The sequence below is a fragment of the Dermacentor silvarum genome, chromosome 6 (genome assembly GCF_013339745.2).
Source record: "Dermacentor silvarum isolate Dsil-2018 chromosome 6, BIME_Dsil_1.4, whole genome shotgun sequence".
NCBI classification, from domain to species: domain Eukaryota; kingdom Metazoa; phylum Arthropoda; class Arachnida; order Ixodida; family Ixodidae; genus Dermacentor; species Dermacentor silvarum.
The window spans coordinates 131185611-131213212 of NC_051159.1; the positions used below are offsets into that span (position 1 = coordinate 131185611).

Consider the following 27602-nt stretch of genomic DNA (forward strand, 5'->3'; position numbering starts at 1 on the left):
CTGGGGATAAAAGGTTTGCAAAGAATGCTAAGATAAAGGAGATAAAAAATCGAAGCACAAACAGTTCCACTAGAGGCGCTGGACAAATTGTGCACCTGAATCTAACCAGACAAGCGTTTTCTCACTCCGCGCCTAACAAATGCGGCCATGGTGATCGGGTGTCGAACCCACGACCTCGTGTCCATGCAGCAGAAGAATGCCTTAGACCAGTGTGTCTGCGCGGCACTTGCACTCGCATCCCCATATTTTGCTAAGACGAAGGCGCGAAGAAGCAGCATGCACCGCTCACAGCGTCTTCAGCTACGCCGTTTCGCAGTGCCGATCATCGAGGAGGTGTGGCCACGCTACCGTTTGTTAGAAGCCACAAGATCTATATTGATAGTATTAATTAAATTTCATGCACTTTCCGTTTTTTCATGTTAGACATTGAGATGAAAGAACTGAGCGATGTAGAAGAAAGTGTCGATGCCCGATGTAATGCGCGGCTGAGCTAAAGTCAACAGCAGGCACTGCAATCTAGACTGTAGACATAGGCAAACTCCTTAGGTGTGGTCTGTGTTGAGCAAAAATGCCACGATATTCTTTGCCAACTCGTGTATTTTCGTGCCTCGCACAACGTAACTATCTTGTATCTCCTTTTACAGGTCGAGTTTACAGCCGTGAGCAGCACGGCAGAGTGGCGCCAGGGACGAAGCTGATGACGTCATACCGGGGATGCTGAGGGAGCCAGAATGAAGTTCCCGTTCAGGTGTCCAGGACAGCGCAGCCAGCTCGCCCAACCATGGAGTGCTGCTGTGCTGTGGCTGCTCCTTTACTTCGGTGAGCTGGTTCCTCCAGCAGCCCAGTAGTTCCAGCCGCATTGTTTTTTAACTGCCACATCACGAGAAGTTTGGTTACTAAGAGCCCGCTATCTCAAAGTGGTGGCTACTAAGGAAATACTAAGCCAGATAACGCTATATATAAATAATACAAATATTCAAATGCTCTCACAACCACTTACAAGAAAAGAAACGCACTACATGGCAAACTCTATATAAATATACTAAGAACTTCATATTCGAATGCACACAAATCATGCGTAATGAAGAGTCAGCGCGTGACCTTTGAAAAGTATGAGTACTCTACTGAAATAGTTTAGTTCGCAGTAAAGCGCATAAAAATGTCACTAGCGCGGAAAAGTTACCATGACATTAAAGTAAACATTATCATGACAGCTGCAATAGTTGTCTGGTGCTGTAGCAGGGCGCGAAGAACGTTTGCTTAGGAAGGCGTCATGATTTCAAAAAATTTGGAGGACGCTTAAGCTTCGCCTTCAAGAGTGGAACGCGATAGCATTCAAAGATCCTTGACTGTTTCTCACACTTCCCGGCAACTGCAGCTTACGTAACCGTAATGTTTACCGGGAAACGCTGGCAGTGAACGCTATGCACGAAGGCACGCTTTCTGGTAGAAACGTGACCTCTTTTGTGGGCCGGCCTTCTTTTATTGTTTGCACCTTTAATATGTCAGCCTGAGAAGGTTTAGCATAAAAGGCATGCGCTGTCGGTGTTTTCTTTCTTGACAATAGCTTGTGGGCTGTCATACTCAAAACTTCGAGGAATAACTTTGTACAGAATGCAAGACAAAGTGTGAGCAACTTTAGTGGTAAAATATATTTGGAGGGCCTGTGTGGTTGGAGATAACTATATCGGCCGCGGGCGCCAATGCCGACACCGACGCTGGGGTTTTCTGCGACACGGTGCCCTAAATGCTATCGCGCTAAAAGACAAAAAAATGTGGTTGATCCCTCTTATATAGGAATCGGTATAGAACACGAAAGTGAAACGTGTCTTCACAGAAGTAGTGTAATGTTTATTGCACATTGATATATAATGTCTATTGGTGTTTTGTGGCTAAAGCGCCCTTAGGCGTTGATGCACCCACGCTGACGCCTGGTGGCACGTCTCCTCCATCACGACTACCAACGTCGATGACCATGAGCAACCGTCGTGCATATGGAAGCTGCACTACGCTGCACACGCTAGCACAACGCGAAAGACGAAGCACGTAACTGACACACTAATACAACGCGCAAGACAAAGCACGTAACTGAATCGTCACCGAGTCAAATCAGCGCGTACAGCGCGTCGTAATTGCAGCCTCCGCGATCAACTTCAGAAACATTTTCAGAGCTAATTGCGGAGGCCACGCTGCGCTGTGCTGAGTACGGTGAACGCCACTACCAACGCCACCTAGGTGGCGTTGGTAGTGCTTCTTGATGCCAGCGTCCCTTCGAATGCTGGCATCGAGGCGTCGTAGTGGTGAGACCACCGAAGCGTTCACTGTCGGTGCGCGTTAGTGTCATAATGCAGTACTTCTCTTTTCTGCTCGTAGGCGGCGGCACCGCCCCGAACAAGAGCGCGGGTACACGGAGGAGTGTTAGATATATAAGGCGCGTCTGTGTAGCTCTCTGCAAAGGCGTTTGTGGCGCAATGGGTTAAACGCTCGGCGATCTATCGTCGCGGACCGAGAGGTCGTGGGTTCGATTCCCAAATTTTGCATGTTTGTGGAAATTTTTCTTCTGGTTTCTTTCTTTGTATTATGTTCTATGACGTATATCCGTGACGGAAATACGTCAGTGAAGTCTTGGTGGACCCCGGCATAAAACACTTTCGTGTTAAAATGGAAGTATCATCGACAGGTGGTCGGCTCTATTTATCAAGTTGTGACATGCTATTCGGCATCGAAAGATGCGACGGGGTAAGAGATGCGAGGAGGACAGGGACACTGATGTCGTAGAAGTAGAAGGTGACGTCATAAGTTATATGCATCAGGAGCTACGGCTCTCCCTAAAGTTTCGCGTTAGATCCATTCTTATGCAAGAAACGGCCGCTAGACTTCAACACCCGGCGAGCCCATTGGCACTGCGGTGAAATCAGAGTCCCGAGATAACAATTCCCGATAGCGGCTAACGATCGAGGAGCACCACAAAGACCACCATTCACTTCGTCAAAGAGGCCAAGTCACTGACCGAGTCAAGCAAGGTTACAAAGAAAAGCTTGAAAACCCGTGCGAGTTATTTCATCACACCACCTCTGTACGTAGAGATAGGATCATGAAGCTACTCTTGCGCGATTGATCCTCAAAGTCCAGAAATGCTAGCGTGCGTGACGCATTGTATGGATTAAAGGGCGGCTTCAGCGCTCTATTCATAGATTACCACCCAGCGCGCTCCTGAGCCTGGGTTCAGACCCTTTGTATTACGCTCTCTTAACTCTTTTATGCAAACTCTGCGTGCTGGTACCTCTCTCTCTCTCTCTCTCTCTCTCTCTCTCTCTCTCTCTTTCGCACGCGCACGCGCGATAACATAATCGGCATGACTGCATAGTGCAACAAGACGAGGACAGGAGAAAGGGCACAACGTATTGCGTGCTACGCATTTAATACATTGCAACACATTTAATGGTCCACCGGTGGACCATTAGAGTTACACTTGGATACCAAGAGAAGGGAAGCGCAGTCGAGGACCGCAGAAAACTAGGTGGGGTGATGAAGTTAGGGAATTTGCAGGCGCAAGTTGGAATCAGCTAGCGCAAGACAGAGGTAATTGGAGATCGCAAGGAGAGGCCTTCGTCCTGCAGAGGACATAAATATAGGCTGATGATGATTGAAATGATGATGCTTATGATGAACATATTTAATGCTATAGCATTAAAGGGCCAGAAGCCACGTATGCCGACCTTCGAAAAATTAACAGAATGTCAGGCGACAATCGGCAGACCTGTTTCCCCGAGAAACAGTGGTGATACGAAGTATCTTCACGATTGGTTTCGTTCTTTGAATAACTGTTGTTACTTAGAGTGGAAGCTAACGGCATACTGTTACATAGCTGGCTGATAGTTACACCAATCTAACAAGCTCGACACTGCGGGGAATCAAAAAAGTACTTTCACGAACACTTTAACTGCAAGGCGACCTTATGCAACTCGTGCACAAGTGCAACTAGTGCAACTAGTGCTGCACCTAGTAAACAATAAAGTTGAGAGAAAAGAAAGAACAGCTACTCGAACTTCTACATGAAATTAGCGTTTGTTTTTTGAGCACGTACTCACTAAAGAAGCTGATCCTTGAGCTGGTAGACAAAGACGTGTTCTTACAAGAAAAGGCATATATGTATATACGTATATACCTATTATTATTATTATTATTATTATTATTATTATTATTATTATTATTATTATTATTATTATTATTATTATTATTATTATTATTATTATTATTATTATTATTATTATTATTATTATAGATTAGTCCCGCAGCATGGCGCCCAGTAAGGACGCATGCTTGCTCTGCTCGTGCCGTTTTTTCGGAAAACAGCAGTTCTTTCGCTGTGAAAAGTGTGACAAACGTGTGCATGCGAAATGTGTGACCTGGCCAGACGACGAACTGGATCTTTTGAAGTCGGGATCGCGCTCCTTTTGCTGCAATTTGTGTGAGTTAAACCAGCAGGGTGTTAAGCCTAGCGACAACGACCCGACGGCGTGCTCCCCGCAGCTTTCCCTTTCCCAAACTGGTTCCCCCTTCTCCTCTTGTGCCCCACCGGGTGACCTTGACGGCAGCCTGGCAGGTCTGCGGCGCCTCCTCCTCGACGCGCTGGAGGGAATCTCGTTCCTGAGCGAAGAAGTTTCCCAACTGCGAGAGGAGAATGAACGCCTTCGTAAGGACCATTCCCGCGGCGTGGAGCAACAGACCCAAGTCGTCGCCTCCCTTCGAGCGGAGGTTCGTTGCCTGCGCGACGAGCTGTCGCGACGTGCAACTGCCATGCCTCTGAAGACACCTGCCGACTCCGGAAAGTCATCCAGCCTTACTACTTCTACTCCTGCCTCAACGCAAGCTATTGTACCTGTGTTACGACGCACTGCTGAACGACGAGATGCTGTTTCCCCACGTGATTTCGCGTCGTCCACTGAAAAAGCACCCGAGACTACACAAAAAAACAAGAGTCCTGCCTCGGTTGGAGCGCGAAAGACTTCCACTATATCTGTAGCTCAACGGCAGCATCGACCTAAGGCTATTTTTGTTTCTAAATTGAGCTCTGAAACAACCTCTTCCGACCTGACCAACCACTTAAAGGTCTTGAATATTTCTCCCCTCTCCTGCCGGCGACTTAGAACTAAATATCAATCGTATTCTTCTTTTCATGTAGCCGTTGACGAAGAAGCACTTAAGCGCTTGAACGACCCGTCAATGTGGCCAATGGGTTGCTTGTTCAAGCCGTTCCGTGGTGTGCTACACGATGACATGATTCATGCTACTGAAATAACAACCCCCAAGGATCAAAGTGGCGTGTAATTTGGAAATTTTTTACCAAAACGCTCCCGGACTTCGCACCAAAGCACGCGAATTTTTTGCAATGTAATCTCATCTTCTTTTCCTATTTTTGTTATTTCTGAAACTTGGCTGTGTGGTGACATTTCGTCTTCAGACTTCTTTCCACCGCACTACAACGTCTTCCGCAGTGATCGGGACTTCAGTGGATCTCAACAAAAAGGTGGTGGCGTGCTAATTGCAGTTGACAATTCACTGAGATGTGTACGGCGCATCGATATAGAAAGTGTACGGGAGTCGATATGGCTAGAAGTCAGCTTAGCCCGATGTGAAAAATTGTTGATTGGATCGTTCTATGTACAGCCGAATATTTCCCCTGTTTTGTATGATGAGGTCATATCTTCCATTGAAAGTGTAATAACCTCCCATAGTAAGCACAAAGTAATTCTTCTTGGTGATTTTAATACACCAGGTATTGATTGGAACACACTTAGATATTCTCATTACAATCATTACACAGAGAAGAAATGCAGCCTGTTGTTGGACTTTCTGTCTTTCTGTTCCCTTCAACAGCATAACTTAGTCGCCAATTCCTGTGGCAACGTCTTAGATCTTTGCATCTCGAATGCTCAGGTTTTAGATGTCTCTCGTTCCGAAATTTTCCTTGTGCGTACCGATAAGTTTCATCCGCCACTAAAGATATCTGCCTCTGTGTCAGCACTGAGGCAGAGCTCCTCCAGGGGCGTAAATGAATCCCCACGCTTTGCTTTCAAGCGTGGTGATTATCTTGGTTTATATAATTCCTTGTCCACCACCGACTGGTCACTGGTTACCGACAAAAGCAATGTTAATGACCAAGTAGATCAGTTTACAGAGCTTGTTTTGAGCAGTATGCGCAAATACATTCCCCAGTACAGGCCTAGACGCTCTAGATATCCCCATTGGTTTTCGTCTGAACTCATAATTGCCCTAAAGCATAAAGATCGCGCACACCGAAAATCCAGAATTCCGTTGCCTAATGAGTACAGAGAAGAATTCCGCTTTTTTCGGGCTCTCTGTAAACGTCTCTATAAGCGGGATCAAGATTCATATATGGCATTCTTGGAAAAAAGCGCCTCCGACCGGCCGGCAGAATTTTGGAAGTATATACGTAAGCGTTCCAATAAACATGGAGAGGGTTTTCGCTTACTTGACTCTAGAGGAGCAGAAGTCCAAGCAGTCGCGGATTGTTTTGCAGCCCATTTCTCTTCCTTATATAAAGATGCAGGTTTCAACGCTGGTGTCAGTCAGCAGCACACGACGGTTCCTACATCTAGTGCGGTGTTGTTTGATGAAGAGCTTGTCCACGATTGCCTTAAGCGCTTGAAGCCTTCCCTATCCTGCGGCCCTGACGGCATCCCCTCCGCAATTCTAAAAGCTTACGGCAGTATATTTGCTCCAGTATTGACATCTATATTTAATAACTCTTTGACTACTTCCACTTTCCCTCACATGTGGAAAACTGCTCGTGTTTTTCCTGTATTTAAGTCTGGATGTAAATCAGATGTGTCGAATTATCGCCCAATTTCTCTTCTCTGTGCTACGTCCAAGATTTTTGAGCTTGCTCTTCACAACATATTGTCTTTTACTGTGAAGAACTCGCTCATTCCGAATCAGCATGGATTTCTCACCGGCCGCTCCACTATCACAAATCTCGCAAGTTTCATGACACAGATCTCCACGCCGGTACTTCAAAGGGGGCAAGTTGACACCATTTACTGTGATCTCAGCAAGGCTTTTGATGTAGTCAGCCACTCGCTGCTTCTGCTCAAGCTTACGCACTTTGATGTTGACTCGTCAGTTGTGAATCTCTTGCGCAGTTATCTTCTTGATAGATCGTGTTATATTAACGTCAATGGCCAAACATCTTCTTCTTACTTGGCAACTAGCGGCGTCCCTCAAGGGTCAGTATTAGGACCACTCCTTTTTTTAATTTTTATTAATGACGTTCTTTCTGTTATTCGGAACTCTTCTTTCCTTCTATATGCCGATGACATCAAGATTTTTAAGAAAATTCACACTGTTGATGACTGTCGCGCCCTGCAGTCTGACCTGTTTTCCTTTTCTAAATGGTGCAAGGATAATAACCTTACCTTGAATGCTGCTAAGACCAAAGTCATGACTTTCACACGCAAAACAGCAAGTATTTCTTTTTCTTATTCTATAGATTCTGTGCCGTTGTGTAAGGTCTGCGAGATCAATGATCTTGGTGTACTTTTTGATGCAACCTTACACTTTTCGGCTCACACTAAACGTGTTGCAATGCGGGGTATGCGCTCTCTTGGTTCTGTATGCAGACTATCGAGGGAATTCAAGTCTCCTACACCGTTCCGCAAATTATACACAACCATCTGTCTTCCTCAACTCGAATATGCGTCGGTCGTCTGGAATGGCTCTTCTAGATCCAACAGTGACATTATAGATCGTGTCCAGAAAAAGTTTCTAAGCATATATAATCACCGCTTTGCAAACCTGGACATTGCACCCTGTACTAGCACTGTTGGATTGTTGTCATTGCCTTCACTTCGCGACCGACGTAATCGCGCTGACCTTCTGTTTCTCTTTAAACTCCTTCACGGTAACCTCACAGTGTCCCGAACTTCTCAGCTGTGTCATGTTCCGCATCCCACGCAAGATCACCAGAGAACATAGACCTTTCCATGTTCCTGCCTGTCATCACGAACACTCAACTGTCCACAGAATACAGAATCTTTATAACGCTTACTTTCGTGAACTTGATATCTTTCATAACTCCTTGTCATCGTTCTTTTCCGAGCTTTGCCTTGTATTATAATTCATGTATTGTTCAAGCTGCCCTTCTCCTCCTTTTTCTTTTGTATTTACTTTGCGCTTTGTTGTTCGTACTCTCTTCTTTTCACAATTTTTATTTTTATTCATTTATTGTTTAATGATTTTTCCCTGAGTGTCTTGTTTTTGCTTTGTAATGTATGCGTGCGCCAGCACTCAGACCTTAGGGTTGTTCCTGGGCACGTTAAATAAACATGATTGATTGATTGATTATTATTATTATTATTATTATTATTATTATTATTATTATTATTATTATTATTATTATTATTATTATTATTATTATTATTATTATTATTATTATTATTATTATTATTACTATTATTATTATTATTATTATCCGTTCATTATTATTCGTACATTGGATCGTTCTATGTACAGCCGAATATTTCCCCTGTTTTGTATGATGAGGTCATCTCTTCCATTGAAAGTGCAATATCCTCCCATAGTAAGCACAAAGTAATTCTTCTTGGTGATTTTAATACACCAGGTATTGATTGGAACACACTTAGATATTCTCATTACAATCATTACACAGAGAAGAAATGCAGCCTGTTGTTGGACTTTCTGTCTTTCTGTTCCCTTCAACAGCATAACTTAGTCGCCAATTCCTGTGGCAACGTCTTAGATCTTTGCATCTCGAATGCTCAGGTTTTAGATGTCTCTCGTTCCGAAATTTTCCTTGTGCGTACCGATAAGTTTCATCCGCCACTAAAGATAACTGCCTCTGTGTCAGCACTGAGGCAGAGCTCCTCCAGTGGCGTAAATGAATCCCCACGCTTTGCTTTCAAGCGTGGTGATTATCTTGGTTTATATAATTCCTTGTCCACCACCGACTGGTCACTGGTTACCGACAAAAGCAATGTTAATGACCAAGTAGATCAGTTTACAGAGCTTGTTTTGAGCAGTATGCGCAAATACATTCCCCAGTACAGGCCTAGACGCTCTAGATATCCCCACTGATTTTCATCTGAACTCATAATTGCCCTAAAGCATAAAGATCGCGCACACCGAAAATCCAGAATTCCGTTGCCTAATGAGTACAGAGAAGAATTCCGTTTTTTTTTTTTTTTCGGGCTCTCTGTAAACGTCTCTATAAGCGGGATCAAGATTCATATATGGCATTCTTGGAAAAAAGCGCCTCCGACCGGCCGGCAGAATTTTGGAAGTATATCCGTAAGCGCTCCAATAAACATGGAGTTGACTCTAGAGGGGCAGAAGTCCAAGCAGTCGCGGATTGTTTTGCAGCCCATTTCTCTTCCTTATATAAAGATGCAGGTTTCAACGCTGGTGTCAGTCAGCAGCACACGACGGTTGCTACATCTAGTGCGGTGCTGTTTGATGAAGAGCTTGTCCACGAATGCCTTAGGCGCTTGAAGCCTTCCCTACCCTGCGGCCCTGACGGCATCCCCTCCGCAATTCTAAAAGCTTACGGCAGTATATTTGCTCCAGTATTGACATCTATATTTAATAACTCTTTGACTACTTCCACTTTCCCTCACATGTGGAAAACTGCTCGTGTTTTTCCTGTATTTAAGTCTGGATGTAAATCAGATGTGTCGAATTATCGCCCAATTTCTCTTCTCTGTGCTACGTCCAAGATTTTTGAGCTTGCTCTTCACAACATATTGTCTTTTACTGTGAAGAACTCGCTCATTCCGAATCAGCATGGATTTCTCACCGGCCGCTCCACTATCACAAATCTCGCAAGTTTCATGACACAGATCTCCACGCCGGTACTTCAAAGGGGGCAAGTTGACACCATTTACTGTGATCTCAGCAAGGCTTTTGATGTAGTCAGCCACTCGCTGCTTCTGATCAAGCTTACGCACCTTGATGTTGACTCGTCAGTTGTGAATCTCTTGCGCAGTTATCTTCTTGATAGATCGTGTTATATTAACGTCAATGGCCAAACATCTTCTTCTTACTTGGCAACTAGCGGCGTCCCTCAAGGGTCAGTATTAGGACCACTCCTTTTTTTAATTTTTATTAATGACGTTCTTTCTGTTATTCGGAACTCTTCTTTCCTTCTATATGCCGATGACATCAAGATTTTTAAGAAAATTCACACTGTTGATGACTGTCGCGCCCTGCAGTCTGACCTGTTTTCCTTTTCTAAATGGTGCAAGGATAATAACCTTACCTTGAATGCTGCTAAGACCAAAGTCATGACTTTCACACGCAAAACAGCAAGTATTTCTTTTTCTTATTCTATAGATTCTGTGCCGTTGTGTAAGGTCTGCGAGATCAATGATCTTGGTGTACTTTTTGATGCAACCTTACACTTTTCGGCTCACACTAAACGTGTTGCAATGCGGGGTATGCGCTCTCTTGGTTCTGTATGCAGACTATCGAGGGAATTCAAGTCTCCTACACCGTTCCGCAAATTATACACAACCATCTGTCTTCCTCAACTCGAATATGCGTCGGTCGTCTGGAATGGCTCTTCTAGATCCAACAGTGACATTATAGATCGTGTCCAGAAAAAGTTTCTAAGCATATATAATCACCGCTTTGCAAACCTGGACATTGCACCCTGTACTAGCACTGTTGGATTTGTCATTGCCTTCACTTCGCGACCGACGTAATCGCGCTGACCTTCTGTTTCTCTTTAAACTCCTTCACGGTAACCTCACGTGTCCCGAACTTCTCAGCTGTGTCATGTTCCGCATCCCACGCAAGATCACCAGAGAACATAGACCTTTCCATGTTCCTGCCTGTCATCACGAACACTCAACTGTCCACAGAATACAGAATCTTTATAACGCTTACTTTCGTGAACTTGATATCTTTCATAACTCCTTGTCATCGTTCTTTTCCGAGCTTTGCCTTGTATTATAATATCATGTATTGTTCAAGTGCCCTTCTCCTCCTTTTTCTTTTGTATTTACTTTGCGCTTTGTTGTTCCGTACTCTCTTCTTTTCACAATTTTATTTTTATTCATTTATTTTTAATGATTTTTCCCTGAGTGTCTTGTTTTTGCTTTGTAATGTATGCGTGCGCCAGCACTCAGACCTTAGGGTTGTTCCTGGGCACGTTAAATAAACATGATTGATTGATTGATTGATTGATTATTGATTGATTGATTATTATTATTATTATTATTATTATTATTATTATTATTATTATTATTATTATTATTATTATTATTATTATTATTATTATTATTATTATTATTATTATTATTATTATTATTATTATTATTATTATTTATAACAGGATTTTTACCTGCATGGCGGCCATTTATGTGTGAGATTGTAGTTCCACACTTTTCCTGAGAAAGACAGCATTGTAATTATATGATTCCCTAAACTGCTATGACTCTGAATAAGCAGATAAGAAGTGGGTTTCGATTCCTAACTCCTGCGGTGTTTCCTCTTATTCTACATCCACTTGTCGAAAACCTTTCTCGCGACTGTTAAAACTATCAAAGTATGATCAGTTAAGTTAAATTGCCTAAACCGTATCACTAATTCTTCTTGTTTGCATTGCAGAATTACTTCGACCAGCCACCGAGGAAGGAAGTTCATAATGCAATTTCAATATTCAGACCCGCACCGAGCGAGCTTGAATCGAAATCACAAACTCAAGCATGGCGTAATTTAAGGAACTTCGGGGTAGCTTAATGTCCCGTGCATCGTTTAAGCTGGAGCCCGCGTGCGAATGAGTTTTAATGAGTCCCCACGAGATTTGTATGGTCGATGTCGTTCGCCAAGTCCCGCTAATCTCTAGCACGCGCCGCATAATCATCTCGACTAATTTCTTGCTTAGAACAGACTTCGCGATCGAAGAAAGTCATGGTCGTCCTGCAATGTAAAGCGTTCGTTTATGTCGACGTCCTTAAAAGATCCTGGAAAAAAATGGTCTACGTTCGTCGGCTTAAAATAAAAACTCGCTTGCATTTACATAAAACGGACCAACGTAAATTCGCCTAAAATTCAGGCATGATTATCTAGGTGTTAATACGTTACCTGATTTTCGTGATTTTCGTTATGAAATACTTTTTGTGGTGTATTCTCATTTCTTATTTTGCTTTTTCTTTAGCTGCTTTTCCAAGACTTATCTTTTTTGGCGAGTTCAGATCTATTTGGGGTTCGTGGGATCTGGGTATCTGACCACTGTCGTCTCGTCAAATTAGGCGATTTGGGGCCTTCTAGTGCAAGTAGGACAACGAATAAGGCGTCAAAATGAAGATTTGGAATGCAGAAGACGCACCAAGTTAAGTTAGAGCTATGTACGGAGCAGCAATAATGCGTAATTAAATCAAAAACTCAGAACTTAAACCCAGATGCGCTTCTTCAAACTGCGCGCGCCTATAACCGGAGCCGGAAATGTGGTTTTACTCCACGAAAAATATGGGCCGATCCCGGAGATAGTGCAGTCTAAAAATAAATAAAGTAATGTAAAGGTTAAGTAAAGGGCTCTATCTAAGAGTAAGATGGCACTAAAGTAGGGTAAGGGGCGTAGATGAAGTGAATTCTAATCAATGGCGGTTGACATCGAAGCAAAAGAAGGTCTTCTGGGAGAGCCTCTCTTGCCTCCCGAATAGCAAACATGGAACAAACCACACACCACATGATACACTAACACGTTCCATAAACCCTTGTCTTTCTTCGATGACAACCGCTGTTGAGCGGCTTTTTTTTTTTTTCAACTTTTGGTTCTGACGATTACATGTAATGCTGTACAGAGGACAGGATGAAGACTGCTGGCAACAGCAACGAAAGGCGGATCTAACGACGCCTTGCCGATCTCAACATCTTTGTAATACTAGAAGTATAGTTCACGTGAATAATGCAAACAAATTACGATCACTCAGCGGTTACGAGGCATTCATGAAGTGATGTGCTGAAACACTGCCACACGTTTACATATCAATGCCCCCTATCTAACGACAAATAAAAATTTAGAGCATTCGTACGTGGGGTTAGGGGAGATTGCATGGCGACACCGTAGCTCCTCCTGTCACAAAACACTCTGCGGCATGAAAGGTCGCGTTCGCCATGACATGTCACGCCGATTTAACACTCGCGTGGGAAGTGCTAAACAGCGTTCCAGTTTACCTCGAATTGTTCGGGTTTGATTTTACGCCGGCAATGGCACCCTGTGTACGGATTCTGCAGAGACAAAGGCCTGAATTCGCGAAGTAATTCTTGTGCGATAGATCGGTTGGTAAGGAGAAGCATCTGTCAACAGTGACAGGGAGCCCATTATCAGAAAAGGCGGCCGATTTATGAGAAACAACTTTCAGCAACGAACACCGTGGTGAATTTGGCTCCCAGGGTCCGTATATCCTGGTTGGTCGGAGTTACAAGCGCCTGCCATTGGTGATAGCAATCGGTGCGATAAGCAGTTGATTGTCGCGTCAAAAGCTAATCGCATAGGGCGCTTGCGAAAGAGAAACTCCGCTAATAAATGGACGACAGCTGTCGGTGGGCGCTTTCTGTAGCATTCCTGGCCATTTCAGCAGCCTGGCGCTGACAAAGCAAGTAAGGCTTAGTAACGTCTGCTGTCGGGCTCGGTGGTACATGGCTAGAAATGGTTTTAGGCGCAAAACAAAAGACACGGACAAGAGAAAGACATTCTCTTGCGTCTGTCCGTGTCTTATTTTTGCGCCTAAGGCCATTTCATGCAACTAAGGCTAACCACGACAGGTGTATTCTCCGTCCATGGCTTCAAAAACTCAACGGCAGTTGTTTCATTGCGTGGCTTGTCCTCTCCGGCTCCAGAAGTACAGGCGCTATAGTTGGGCGCCACAGCTATGCAGTGCATACATGTCGAGTATGCACTGCAATGCGCTATTGCACTGGCACGCATGCCTTTGGCAAACAGCTCTGAATAGAACAAACGTGAGGGTTTTTATTTTTTAGTGTGTGGCACAATTTATGCTGCCCGTTTTCCTCTCATTTTTTTTTTCTCTCCTTGTTCCTCGTCGCGTGTTCTATCGCTTTCAAGAGGCCTTGCCCAAACTTGCACACTGGACCGCGCTGAAGCATCTTGCGCAACCGTCGTTCGAGCGCGCTGAATACGCTGCCTCCCTGCCGCACAATAGAATCCTCCACTCGACGGACCATTGTTGTCGGAGGGCTTTCCAAAAATCTTTATTTTTTTTCCGCGCGATTGAAGCATATTTGCAGACTTCCCAGACCGCGAAACGAAATGAAAGGTCTCGGCCTTTTGTGTTATCAATTGCAGGGTTTCAATTCACCTAGAAAGAATATATACCCTCCGCCATTCTATAGTCCTGTTGGGGAACGAATGCATGCAAAGAACAGCTCAAAAAAAAGGAGAAAAAAAGAAGATAAGAACACTCCGGGCTTCGTGTGAGCAGTGCTCCGCGACGCACTTGCACATAAGCCACCACCGAAAGGGGAAGAGCTCACCGAGTAAGAATCGTGCTCGCAAAAAGAGAGAGAGAGAGAGAGAGAGATAGCCCCGGGAAGGCTTCGTTAAATTCCTTCGCAAGGCATCTGGCGGTCTCCTCACGGAGCGTAGCGCGGCGCTAATCTGTCAACGTCGCATTAAAGCGCATTCCTGCAGGAGCCGATAAATAGGACTCATTTCGATCGTCCCGCCCGCCGCCTCCGTCGCCGTCTTCCGTCGAAGTCATGATGGGCTGCCGGTAAAATGAAGTCGTTGCTGCTCTTCCTCGAAGCACCTTGCCTGGCAAGCTTGCTTTTAGATTTCGCCCTATTATCTCACGCTGAAAAAACAAAAACAATAAGCCAGAGCCAGGCAGCGCATATTTCTCTTTCTTTACATTAAGTTTAAAAGCGAAGGAAGTGGAAGCCTTTAGTTGTACTGACGCGATAATCTAAGAGAGAGTCTACGCGTCCGAACTTTCCGAGACGGGAATTTATTATCGTTCCAATCTTTCGCGAACTTTTGTCTCCAGTTTCGAGAAAATTAGAGAAATCTACGGGATTTTTTTCACGTTATTGCCACACAACTAAGAACCGATACAAAAAAAAACGTTTGGTCGCTAGGACATTTTGCACGGTGTTCATTTCACATTCTTTTTCACATTCACAAACATTCTTTGTTACCAGGCTACTGAGTAAAGGTAAAGAACAATAGAGAGTATTTATGGCATAGGGGCCAAAGTTCGCAAACCTGTTCGTCTATAAGTGATCTTTCCCCTTGGCTGGCCGCCTTTCTAATAATATGTCCAACATCGGGATTGACAGACAATTCTTTTTACGCAAAATCCTAGCGTAAGATCGTTTCGTGAACACGGGCCAAGGCCTGTGTTCACAAAAAGCTGTTCAGCTAGAATTGTTCGTAAGAGCGAATTCCAGCCAATCCTGAAGGCAGCCAGTCAATCGCAAAGAGCACTTACCAACAAAAAGCTTGGTGAATTCGGCCCCAGATTTTTTTTTTTTTTATCAACGTGGACGTTCCACATAGCTCCCATTCCATAAAATCATGTCAAACAGAGCCCGTATTGACAAAGGGCTCTTACGAGAGTTGTTCCTAAGAGCGAGATCCAGCCAATACAGATGATTTGGCATTTCTTATCGAAAGCGGCCTTGCCATTGACAAAAAGCCCTTACAACCGAAAAGCTTGGGAATTCGACCCGAGGGGCCGAACATCTGAGCCCAGGGACAGACGCGCTGGAAAATAAGCAGTACTTACGCCAATGAATGAAGCAAGGAATTAATTTATCGCATAGCAGCACAGTCTAGAGCATTAGTACGCTTCCTTAACCACGCACTATGTGAGTGCATCCTCGGGGGGGGGGGGGGGGGGGGGGGACGGAACTTAATAAGGAAGCGCATGCGACGATGACGACTCGCCGAACTTGACGCTAATCAGTCAATTAGGGCACCACTCTCGCGGATCCTCCTTGGCCAGCGCAGCCATACACCGTTCGTTAAAGCGCGCGCGCGCGCCCAGTAAAGCCGCGACGAGAGAAACACCAGGCCGAGAGCTGCTCGCGTTAGTCGAGAGAGAGCAACAAACTCCTCCGCGCTAAAACCGATCCAAGACGGCTGGGGCGTCGTCCATTCCCATATCGAACCCCGCCACGAAGCAAGCAGGCCTCGCCCGTCCTTCTGCTCTGGCTCAGCCTTCGAGTCCCCAATCAAGTTATCGCGGCTCTAATACCTTTTCTCGGATCGGCAGACTGGCCCGCGTCTTCTTCCTACTACCAAAGAGCCCAGCAAAAGGGAGTTAGGAAAACTGAGAGAGAGAGAGAGAGAGAGAGGGGGAGGGGGGGTGCTTCCTTCGAATGCCACACCCCTCGCCACCTTTACGCCACCCACTCGCCCATTACTCCTCTTACTTTTTTTTTTCTTTTCTTCGTCCCTTCTTCCCGCAATCTCTGGCGACGGCAATTATCCGGCTCCGTTATTTCACCGTCCGTTGTTTTGCGTGCATTGTCTCTCGTCTTGTCTCGCTTGCTTGTTTCTGTCTTGCTCCTTTTGTTGTGGGCGTCTATCTCTCTCACCAGCCCGTTCCGAATCCATTCGCCGCTTCGAGAGCGAGCGCGTCGGGGGCTTTATCGGCGCCGATAACGACCGGCTCTCGCAGAGCGCGTTTAGGATGGCCACCCGCCGCCGCCGCCGCCGCCGTAGAAGGAGGCTGTTCGGGCGACGCCGCGGACTTTGGCGTGGAAAGCGGCTCGGCTCCCATAGTTGTCGCGCCCAGCTGCTAGTTCTGTGCAGTCTCGATGCGCGGTGCATGAAACACCAGCTCCACGCGTTCGTGGTGTGGCGAGGCCAAAGGTACAGTTGCGGCGCGCTTTGAGCAAGCACTGTAGCTGCTATCTCAGCCGGCTGCTGTTGAGTGGATGTATATGTGAACTGAACTTTGAGCTGAGTTAATCTAGTGAAAATGGAAGTGTCAAACTGGTTAGGCCACTGGCACCACGTTAGGGCTGATAACAAAGTACGATTAATAGCGTCTGTACAAGCATCAGCATGCTCGAATCTTTCATACTTTTGTTTTTAAAGCGAAGCCTCGCTTGCCTCTTCCTTCAACTTTCACACTGCTGCCGCAGCCTTGCCGAATAGCTCCTCGTACACGGAACAGCGCTCACTCCTTTAGTACCCCGACAGAAGTGCTGGCTCCTGGCATTGTTTTGTACGGAATTACGCAGTCATACAACATATGGTACGTAAATATCCTCACTGCAAGAGTATACGTCATATCAAGAGCAAAAGTAATTTTTTAAACCCAAACCTTTTAGGTCTATACGTTTCCGGGATTTTGCCGCGTGCAGTTTATTATGGCACTGTCTCCGGGATCGGCCCACTCTAGTCGGCGCGCCGGCCATAGAGACAGAGTCATAGAAAGGTGGGCCACTCGCAGAGAATTTATAATGCGTGGTCACATGGCTCACTTTGTGGGGGTCACCGCGTCTTGCCATCTTGCCCGGCAGGTACGTAATAGCTATGGTGCGAAACGCTGCGTGCAGAACAATATAATCAGTTGTGTAGCATTTAATTAACCATTTCACGAAAGCTTTGTGTCTCATAGATTCCAACGTGTGCGTTGGACCTGCATAATTTTTGTGTTTCTTTCTTTATTTCATATTTTGTCTGCCCCATTTGCCTTTTCTGTACAACATAGTTTGGGAATTAATTTTTAAGTGTACCAGCACGGAGGCTTCATAGCTGTTCCTGGCAACTACGATAGGTGATTGATTAATTGATTGATTGATTGATTGATTGATTGATTGATTGATTGATTGATTGATTGATTGATTGATTGATTGATTGATTGATTGATTGATTGATTGATTGATTGATTGATTGATTGCCATCACCATCATCACTGCCACATATATCACCATTGTGTTTGAAGACTCGAAAACGGAAAGAAGCAGAGCCAGCAGCTGCAGCCAGAACGTCCAGCTGCTCTTCAAGGAGGAGGGAATAAAGAAATAGATGCGGAGGAAAGAAAGAAGGGAAGAAAACAGAAAGCAAAGAATAAGACGACAGTTCCCAAAGACTAAAAGACGAAAAAGAATACAACACTGACAAACGGGCACACAAGGAACAAAAAGGCGTCTATGCTTGGTCGCACAAAATAAATGGAAAATAAAAATTCCTAAAGGATAGCACTATATCTCAGTCGTTGACTGGACAAGCATCATAAGTACGAAAACAAAAGCAAGAAAAAAAGCTAATGCATCACGAACGTGAAGCCAACCGACTACCTGATTAACTCACTTATTTATATTGCAAGAACCGCATGCCCCAGGACGTATCACGTAACACTGGACGACTTGCTTAATGAATCTGCAAATGACGCTGCATAAGTGAAAGTTACTTCATGAGAGCTAGCAAAAGCCAGTTGTAGATATTCTAATTTTTTCATTAGCTTTTCTATGTTGTGTTTCTTTTGTGATGTACTTGGTCAGTTCGCGCCGCTTGTCTAAACGCGGATCATAAACCAGAAAGAAAAATCCTTAAAATAGAGTTCATTTCTTTTCTTTTATATTCCTGGTTTACGCATGCAGGCCACGCTACTGTGTCGATTACATTCCCGCTCCTCCGCCGCGCATAATGGAATGAGCTCCGCCATGGCGATTCGGCAGATTCACTAGTTCCTGCCTGTAAAGAACTAATGTAATATATGTGTAGTAATTATCCCTTGAAACAACTTAAAAAGCAATACTAACCATCTTGTCTTCAATTCCTTAATCGCGGTCACTTCCGAACGAAAGCCCTCGCTGCAGCATCTGAGTAATCACTTTTTCCTTCCTATAGAACCGCCTAACTCATTACCCGCATCTTCTGTTATAACGCAAACGCAGTTTATTGTTATCACTTGCGCAAAGAAAGGAGGACAAGTACTGTTAGACGCTGTAGGACATCTTCCTCGGAAAATGTCGCGGTATCTAAGTGGTTTATCATGCGGCATGCTAGCTTGTTTACACTCAAGTGTGTCCGTATTCAGCTCGGAAAGACGGAGGACGGTTACCTTCGCAAATTAGTGCTCACAAGTTCACTGCCACACCAAATAACTTTTCTTCCGCGACCTACAGCATAATGCATCGTTATCCGCGCACATTAAGGAGACAGCGCACCAAGGTAACCACCGCTTATACAGTAAAGAAAGGATTAGCTTCGACTAAAGCTAATCTTTCTCACGCTGCCAGGTTATATAGTATACGCCGGTTGCCCAGGACTCGCAGTTACTGGGTGGACGGGTTCCCACGAGGCTTCGGCCCTATGCACAAGCCGATGCAACACGCGAATACGCGCCTTCTCTTAAAAATGCGCGGAGTTCGATCCCGGCTCCTCTACTCAGCACAATCTCGTAGTGCACCGTACTCGCACGGCACGAAAATCGTAGTAGCACGTGCTTGCGCGCAAAGATATGCACGCCGAATCCGTTCGACGGGGCGTTCTATAAATCTCCTTCCCCCACCCCCACTTTCTCCTACACCCACACTCCCCATTCTCCTTATGGTCCCCGCTAGCACCGGGACCCTGCATTAATCGCGGTTATCAACCCCGCGTCCGGCTCTCTCGGACGCAGCGTCTCCTTCTCCTTATCTCTGCCCCGTTTACTTCGCTTTTCTCTGGTGTTCTACCTCTCCCCCCTCACCCCTACCACCACTCACAATATCTCTCCCAACCGGTCATCGCATCTCGCGTAATTTCTTCTCTTTTCTGTCTCTTTTTTTTTTAAGAGGGGACGCGCTCTGTGCCGATCGGGAGGTGCGCGAGGACGCCATTATCAACACCGTCGACGAGACGCGCTCCGGCAAACGCCGGGGTTCCAGCGAACGGCGAGCGCTCCTTCCCAAGCCCACCGCCGTCCTTTCGCGAAGCTCGTTCCACTTAAGCTCCGCTGTTTGGTTACTCGCGGCCCGTACTCCTCCTCGGTTCTATCTATGCCTCGAGAATGCGCCCGTTTGTCACGCTAATGGCGAAGAGTCGTAATAAACTTACCAGAGGCGGTGGTTGCAGTCACAATGAAAGCGCTTAAATATCGCGAAGAAAAGGAGGCGATGCAGTCGCAGCCAATAGTGAAAGTAGGGACAATTCTTTTCCGTCACGGAAATACGTCAGCTTACAATGTACACGAACATAATACAAAGAAAGAAACCAGAAGAAAAAGTTCCACAAACATGCAAAATTTGGAAATCGAACCCACGACCTCTCGGTCCGCGACGATAGATCGCCGAGCGTTTAACCCATTGCGCCACAAACGCATTTGCAGAGAGCTACACAGACGCGCCTTATATATCTAACACTCCTCCGTGTACCCGCGCTCTTGCTCGGGGCGGTGCCGCCGCCTACGAGCAGAAAAGAGAAGTACTGCATTATGACACTAACGCGCACCGACAATGAACGCTTCGGTGGTCTCAGCACTACGACGCCTCGATGCCAGCATTCGAAGGGACGCTGGCATCAAGAAGCACTACCAACGCCACCTAGGTGGCGTTCACCGTACTCAGCACAGCGGAGCGTGGCCTCCGCAATTAGCTCTGAAAATGTTTCTGAAGTTGATCGCGGAGGCTGCAATTACGACGCGCTGTACGCGCTGATTTGACTCGGTGACGATTCAGTTACGTGCTTTGTCTTGCGCGTTGTATTAGTGTGTCAGTTACGTGCTTCGTCTTTCGCGTTGTGCTAGCGTGTGCAGTGTAGTGCAGCTTCCATATGCACGACGGTTGCTCATGGTCATCGACGTTGGTAGTCGTGATGGAGGAGACGTGCCACCAGGCGTCAGCGTGGGTGCATCAACGCCTAAGGGCGCTTTAGCCACAAAACACCAATAGACATTATATATCAATGTGCAATAAACATTACACTACTTCTGTGAAGACACGTTTCACTTTCGTGTTCTATACCGATTCCTATATAAGAGGGATCAACCCATTTTTAAAGGTTGTCCTATGGCTCGACTCCGAAAAAAAAACATTTAGTGGATATTCTGCCTCTATTGACATATTTTTTCTGATTTCATTTCCTGTGTTTTTTCTATATGTAGATAATCATGTTGTATGATTAATTTTTCTTATCTTTTCTTTCTCCTGGAGTGGTGAAAGTCGGAGATTTCGGAGTGTGGTCAAGTCGGGAGTGAGATTACAAACATACACGAGAAAGAGAGAAAGAGAATGAAGAGAGGAAGGAGCTTTGCTTGTTGTTGACTAGGCGCTGTACAACTTTTTTTAAATCACATTTCGCCTTAAGCAACCAGTGCAAAAAAAAAAAATTAGCGCAGCTTGCACTAAGTTGTGCAAGGCTGGAGAAACAGCGGAGCTGGTGATCACCTAGCTTCTTCCAGTTTCGCTAGGCTCGGCTAACTTTTGCTGCGTTCAGCTAAGTTTTGTTAGGCTCCGGATGATACTCCGGATGAGTACGAAATCGTCGCATTCGTTCTCGGCTGGCGGCACGACGAGCTTCCAGCTGAGTGGCTTTTTCTTCGGGAGTCGTGTACTTCTTCAGCCGCCCCATGTTACATTTTCTCAGTGCGAAGTCTACGAGAGTTGTGTGTTTCGCCTTCGAGGCGAGATGATCTTTATAATCAGTGTGACATCATGGCCAAGCTTCACAAAGTGCTGTCATGAGTAAGAAAAGCAAGAATTGCGGCGCGAAGCAATGGCATGGCTGGGCGAAGCTGGGTAAGTGATTGCTAGCGACCGCATTGACGGAGCGGGTCTGCTGCAACGCCTAGTCAGCATTGCAACGAGGTGGAACGCAGTGTCGGCGTTGCAAGCTGCGCTATGCAACGCACAGTAACTTCATCACTGACGCGGCCGCGGAGGAGCGTTGCCGGAGCTAGGAGAAGCAAGGCGCAGCTGTGACAGGTGGTTGCTAGGCAACGCAGGTGACGTCGTCGTTCAGCGAGGTATTTTTGTTCACGACACACGGACTGACGGTCGGCTTCAACAGCTCCGCTGTTAAAATTAAAAGTCCCTATCTCTTGTGCTTAATGTCTTCCGGCAAGAGTTGACGCTTCCCTTATTTTTTTTTTTATTTCTTTTTTGCAGTCACGTTATTTTACGTTTCCTTCGGTTCAAACGGCTGTCATTTGAGAGAAAACTTTATCTAAAGCAAAACTTCGATTTCTTCATCAAAAATCTTGGTAATTGTAGGGCCGTCATTAGGCAACCACTGAAATAGCTTTTATAAGGTTTCCTGCATGACGAGGAGGAGCGTATATTCGGAACCAATATGCATATTGCATTTCGTTTAACATACTTTATTAACACTGCACTTTAAGCAGATAAAATTACCACATAAACGTCTTGTTTTTTGTAAATGTTTTACATTTTACATAACTCCTGTTTGTTCTAAAACTAAAAACTATAATTCAGTAGCGTGTACTTTTTTACATCCTAACGGGCGCAATCAACAGCAGTCTTAACTGCAAAAGCTACTTTCAACATGACAGTGTTTCTTATCGCAATTATCTAAAAGTATAGAGAAAAAATATGGTCGTACGAGAAGGCAGGCGTATGAAACTAGGACACAACAAAAATGACAAGGACAACACAAAGAAATTTCTTTGTGTTGCTTTTTATTCTAGGTTTACTTCTTATGCGTGTGCAGATGTTTTTTTTTTACAAGCTTTAGACAGGTGTCTTGACCTCCGCACACACCGGCGCAATGATGCCACAAGCAAGCAATCGTTCAACGGCAGACAGAATAAAACAGAGCTCCTAATCCAAACAAGTGGGCTGTGTTGCAAGCACGGAAGTTCGACGGCAAAGTGTCTTTTACAGATGATGGTGGTGGTGGTGGTGAATTGTAGCAACAGGCGGGTTTATCCTGGCTATCAGAAAGCAAGCAACCCGAAGTCATTTCCCATGAAACGAGATTATCTAACGGTTCCAGCCGTTCTCTTTCGCGTTCTTGAATTTCACCCCACGGAACCAATCATAAAAGGGCTGCACAAGACCTTCAAAGGTACATCTTCCTAGCTAGGGCAGTGAGCTTGCAGGCTCCTACGACATGTCGTTATGAAAATTTTCAGTCATGTAATTAGTTGTGAACACGTACTATTTCGGATGCTTGTTCACGAAACGTGTTTAGAGCTCGCAGTCACGTGAAAATCGCACGCAATAGCTACAACCATCCGCAATGCCAAATAAGAACTGTAAGCTGTAAGAACTTGATGGTGAAGTCGATTTCGAACGACGGGTATTGCGTTAAAAGTTACGTTTGTGCATTACACAATGCGCAGCCGTGCCGACAGGGAACACCTTGGGGCGGTGGTTCTTTCGCGTGTGTACACCTCATTTGTCCCACAATAATTGCAAACATATGTAATTCAACAGCACGCCATGGCGTGCGCCCGAACTAGTCCACGCCTCTCCCAAAACCAGCTCGTCGAGTTTGCCAGCGAAGTGCGGTACGTGCTTTGGCACAATTAATCTCTTTTTTTTTCCTTTTGAGCGCCAACTTTACTAAAAATGACTGCATCCCTCAAACAGACTGCGTAAAAAAATAATCACCCTGTCACAAAATTGATGGTACTGATTATGTTTGGTTTATTATACCGAGAAGTGCACACGGTACTGGTATTTCTTTGAGGCTGTTATAGGCCATCGTAGTTATGAATGTTATGTTGCTTTTTTGCGTTTTGGTTTGTTTTCAACAACCTACCGAGGAGTAGCGTTATCTTTATGTATTTCTACGCTACTGCTATTCCTTTATTTGCAAATAAAACACTACAAAAGAAAACAGTCATTTATACTATTTAAAGCTTTGTTATGCGTTTCTTGTTTCATGTATGTCTCTAGAAAAGTTGCGGTAAGAATTATATAGCAGAGGAAGGAGACGATCTCGGTGTTCTTCACCACCATTATAACCGGCGCCAGCCACACTTCCTTTCCTGAAAAGCTCGACGCGTTAATGCAAGTCGACGCGCAGCTCTAAGATCTCAAAAACTGGCCCGGAGACGGTGAAAAAATTTCCCGGGCTTTCCGCTGCACGCCTTCTACGCTCTACTTCCTTACAGCGCCCCGCCGCTATACTACCGCTTTCTGCTTCAATCACAAGCAAAATAAGCGCATCACGAACACCTGTTAATCCTCCGCTGGCTTCGAGTTTTTGAAAAATAAAAATTGTTTACCTGTTCGCACCGCTCGCTTTTTTTTTTTTTTTTTTTTTTTGCTGGATTTGCGCTGTGGATCTCTACCCGCTAACGACCTCTACATAATCTTCGTTGACGAACGCCCTTTTCTTTTATTTTCGGTCTTTTTTTTTAATGTAAGAAGCCATTATCCTTTATACCGCAACACTTCTGCGTGGTCGACAACTTCATTTTAGACGATGCGCCACCAGACGCATTATACTTAACAGACGCTTGCCAACATCTGGTCGTTAGCGAACCTCCAAGCTACTCGCGTTAACTATTTACAGGACGTGGTGGGTGCTGCCGTAGTCTTTTAATAGCGACAGCCCGCGATCGGCATAGGTTGGTTTGCGGAGCCTGCGAACAACTTTTCATCCTTGCCTTCTTTTTTATTTTCTTCTTTTCGTCGTCCCACTCCCGGGACTAAATAATTGCTATTCCCATGTCTGCAGACTGGGGCTTTGTTTGCGACAGGCGCTATAGTCTGGCTTCGTGTGCGCATCGCATAGTACCGGGCTTCGCGGCATCCAGCGTTAGCAGTTGCTGCTGCATTTGATGAAGCTTTAACGTGAGGGGAATTAGCCAGACGCATCGCGCGCGTGGAGGAAAAGGGGGAGTGAGGGGGAAGCGGGTCTGTCGAGCTCGGCTGAAAATTTCCAGTAGAGAATGCGCGTAGCATAAAGAGCGAACCCGGAAGACCGTACGTTGGCGCGCGCCATCGTGTCTGCCTGCTGCATTGAGGTGCCGTTATCCCTAAACAGTCTGCTCAAATGAACATTAACGAGTCGAAATGCGAAGTCTAAAACCGGCCTGTAGGTGACGCTCAGCGAGTATGCGCCGAGCACAGTTTCAGGACTATAAATAGGCAAGAACATTCAGCGGCATCCGCGGCGCATGGAATGACGGGATATGAACTGTTATTTGACAAACAAATCGCTGGGCAATTTTCAGTGATTCCAAAGCAGCCCTGCAACCTCTGCAGTTTGCCCTACGTCATGCGTTACAGGAGCAGCTAGGTGCACAAAATAAGGCACGCTCATCATCACGCGCTCGAAGAAGGACACGACATTGTATTTCAATGATTGCCGAGCCACTGCGCGGAATTGTCGACAACGACAACGCAGATGAAGCTGCTGGCTCGGCTCATCAAAAACATCGGCGGGTGCCCATACCGCTCTCGAGAACGGATGCTGCGCGGCAACTTCAGTCACTAGCTCGCCACATCACACTTCTACGATGGAATTCACCGGGTTTCAGAAACTCACGCTTGCACTCTCTTGACCCTAAGCTGCGACTTCGCCTCCCTTTGTGAAACAACTTTACTGTGTCGCATGTGGTTGGGTGTCACATATACCAACGCCTATTCGTTCCTCATAGGGATGGCCAACAGTGCGGCGTGCAATTTGTGCGGGTACGACGAGACTCTCGAGCACCTTCTGTGTCACTGTCCATCTTTTGACACTCAACGACGTATTCTCCAAGCTAAATTCAACCTGTTAGATAACAGAACGTTCTCGGAAGAAAAGATCCTTGAGCCATGGCCATTGCATTCTTACATGCAAAACGCCACAAAAGCTCTTCTGCAGTTCGTGAAGAATACTGGATTGTACGAACGCTTGTGACAGCGGAGATTCTTCTGTGACTGTCTCTGCGAATGACTGACTCCAATTTTTTTCCTTTTCTCTCCTTATCCGTTCTTCCCCTTTCCCCCTCCTCAAGTGTAGGGTAGCCAACCGGGCATGTCCTCCCTATCTTTCCCTCTTCGTTTCTCTCTCTCTCTCTCCACTTGGCATACGTTATTTCTTTTTTCTGTCTTTCTTACTTTAGTTCAGTGATTTTTAGCTGCAGCGGTAGCCCAATATAGCTATGGCGTCGCTCTACTTGAGCTTGAGGTCTCGGGTCCAAACCTGGCCGCGGGAGCCGCATTTCTATGGGAGCATAGTTCCTAATGCTCGCGGGCTTAGATTTAGGTGAATGCTCGTTAAAGAACCCCAGGTGGTCAACATTAATCCGGAATTCCTAACTATGGAGTGTCTCATAATCAGATCGCGACCGATCAATCACCGCGATTGGTTGGTCGTGAGTGGTCAATGATAAGAAAGAGATAAAGTCGAGCAAAATGAATCCTTACTTCAGTGACGTGTTTGGCGCGGGCTATAATCTCCATCACTTATTATATGCGATAATCAGCATGCAAGAAGCTGCCGAAATGTCCTCATCTTGCACCTGATACGACGACCAAGCTTCTGTGTAATAAAGGAAGCAAGCAAACGTATGAGAAGTTAGCGTAGCTCCTCCTATGCAGATGTTCGTTTGCAAGCTGTTTTGTGCTTGTATGTAGAAGAATTGAAAAACAAAGGTTGGCAACGTTAATCAGCGAAAATAAGCCTGGTAGTGGCTATGGAGACAAATATAGAGCAATGGAGATGATGGAATAAAGTCCATTTCTTCAATTTTACAGGGCAAAAAATTTCTGTACTTGCTTTTTTTCTTTTTTTTTCTTTCTTTTTTTAGGACAGACAGCTCATTGTTCGGTTTCTATACCTCGGTTGTAGAAAAATACAAAATGAACGTACTTTTCAATTAAAACACTACGATTATGGTAGGCATTCGTCGCACAATTACGTTTGGTCTCTTCCTGTTTATTTTTCTTTCTATTTTAAGCAACTCATCACTTTAAAAGTTGAAACAAGGAAACCTCCATGCGCCCGTTTACTTAAAGCACACTTATTTTCAGCTTTTCTTCAGTGGGTATTCTGGTCATTTAGTTTCTGTCTTCACTTGAAGTAAGAGCACGAAGTCAGCTTTCTTTGAACTGAGACGATATAGTTCTCCTATTCTTTCCTTTGAAGTGCAGTCATTCTTATGAGGCATTCAGTTTAAAGCTGAAACAAAACCGAAGAATTTCAATGTGCGCGTTCAATTAAAGCACAGTTCACTACTGATCTTCTCCAACGGCTGGCATCGTTCTCTCTAACTGCTATACTTTCGTTTTCAGCTTAGATAAAAGTCCAGAGTCAATGTATTGCTTCAGCAAAACTCATTTTTTCCACGTAATCTATCTCGAAGGGTAGATTGGTTTCGGGATTTTACCTTCAGTTTCATCAAAAACGAACAAAAAAAGTTAAACCAACTAAGTCGTATGAGAAGGCTACAACTGCCGTCTCCTTTCCATCTTATCCGTGTCTCCCATTTGCCTTCTGTGCTTAGCATTTTCTGTCGACATCATCCGCTCGTATGAGCCAATCCTTAAGGGGGTATGAGCCAATCCTTAAAGGTGTATGTGCCATTCATTTGAAAGGTTCAGTACTGTGGCATGATGATACGTACGCAGCACGCAAGCGCTTTGCGGAACGTAGCTGCGTGTTTCACGGCAGCGCTTTTAGTACAAGGAAACGCCTA

At 45.3% G+C, this 27602-nt stretch overlaps 1 protein-coding gene across 1 annotated transcript in view; it reads left to right on the forward strand.

Annotated features, from left to right (window-relative positions):
* Positions 1 to 655: 655 nt before the first annotated feature.
* Positions 656 to 27602, forward strand: part of LOC119456897 (neuronal acetylcholine receptor subunit alpha-10-like) — a 74891-nt gene continuing 47944 nt past the window's right edge. Inside the window, 1 exon segment of the mRNA XM_037718712.2 lies at positions 656 to 819. Within this exon segment, the coding sequence (XP_037574640.1) occupies positions 732 to 819 (88 nt within the window). The 5' untranslated portion in view covers positions 656 to 731.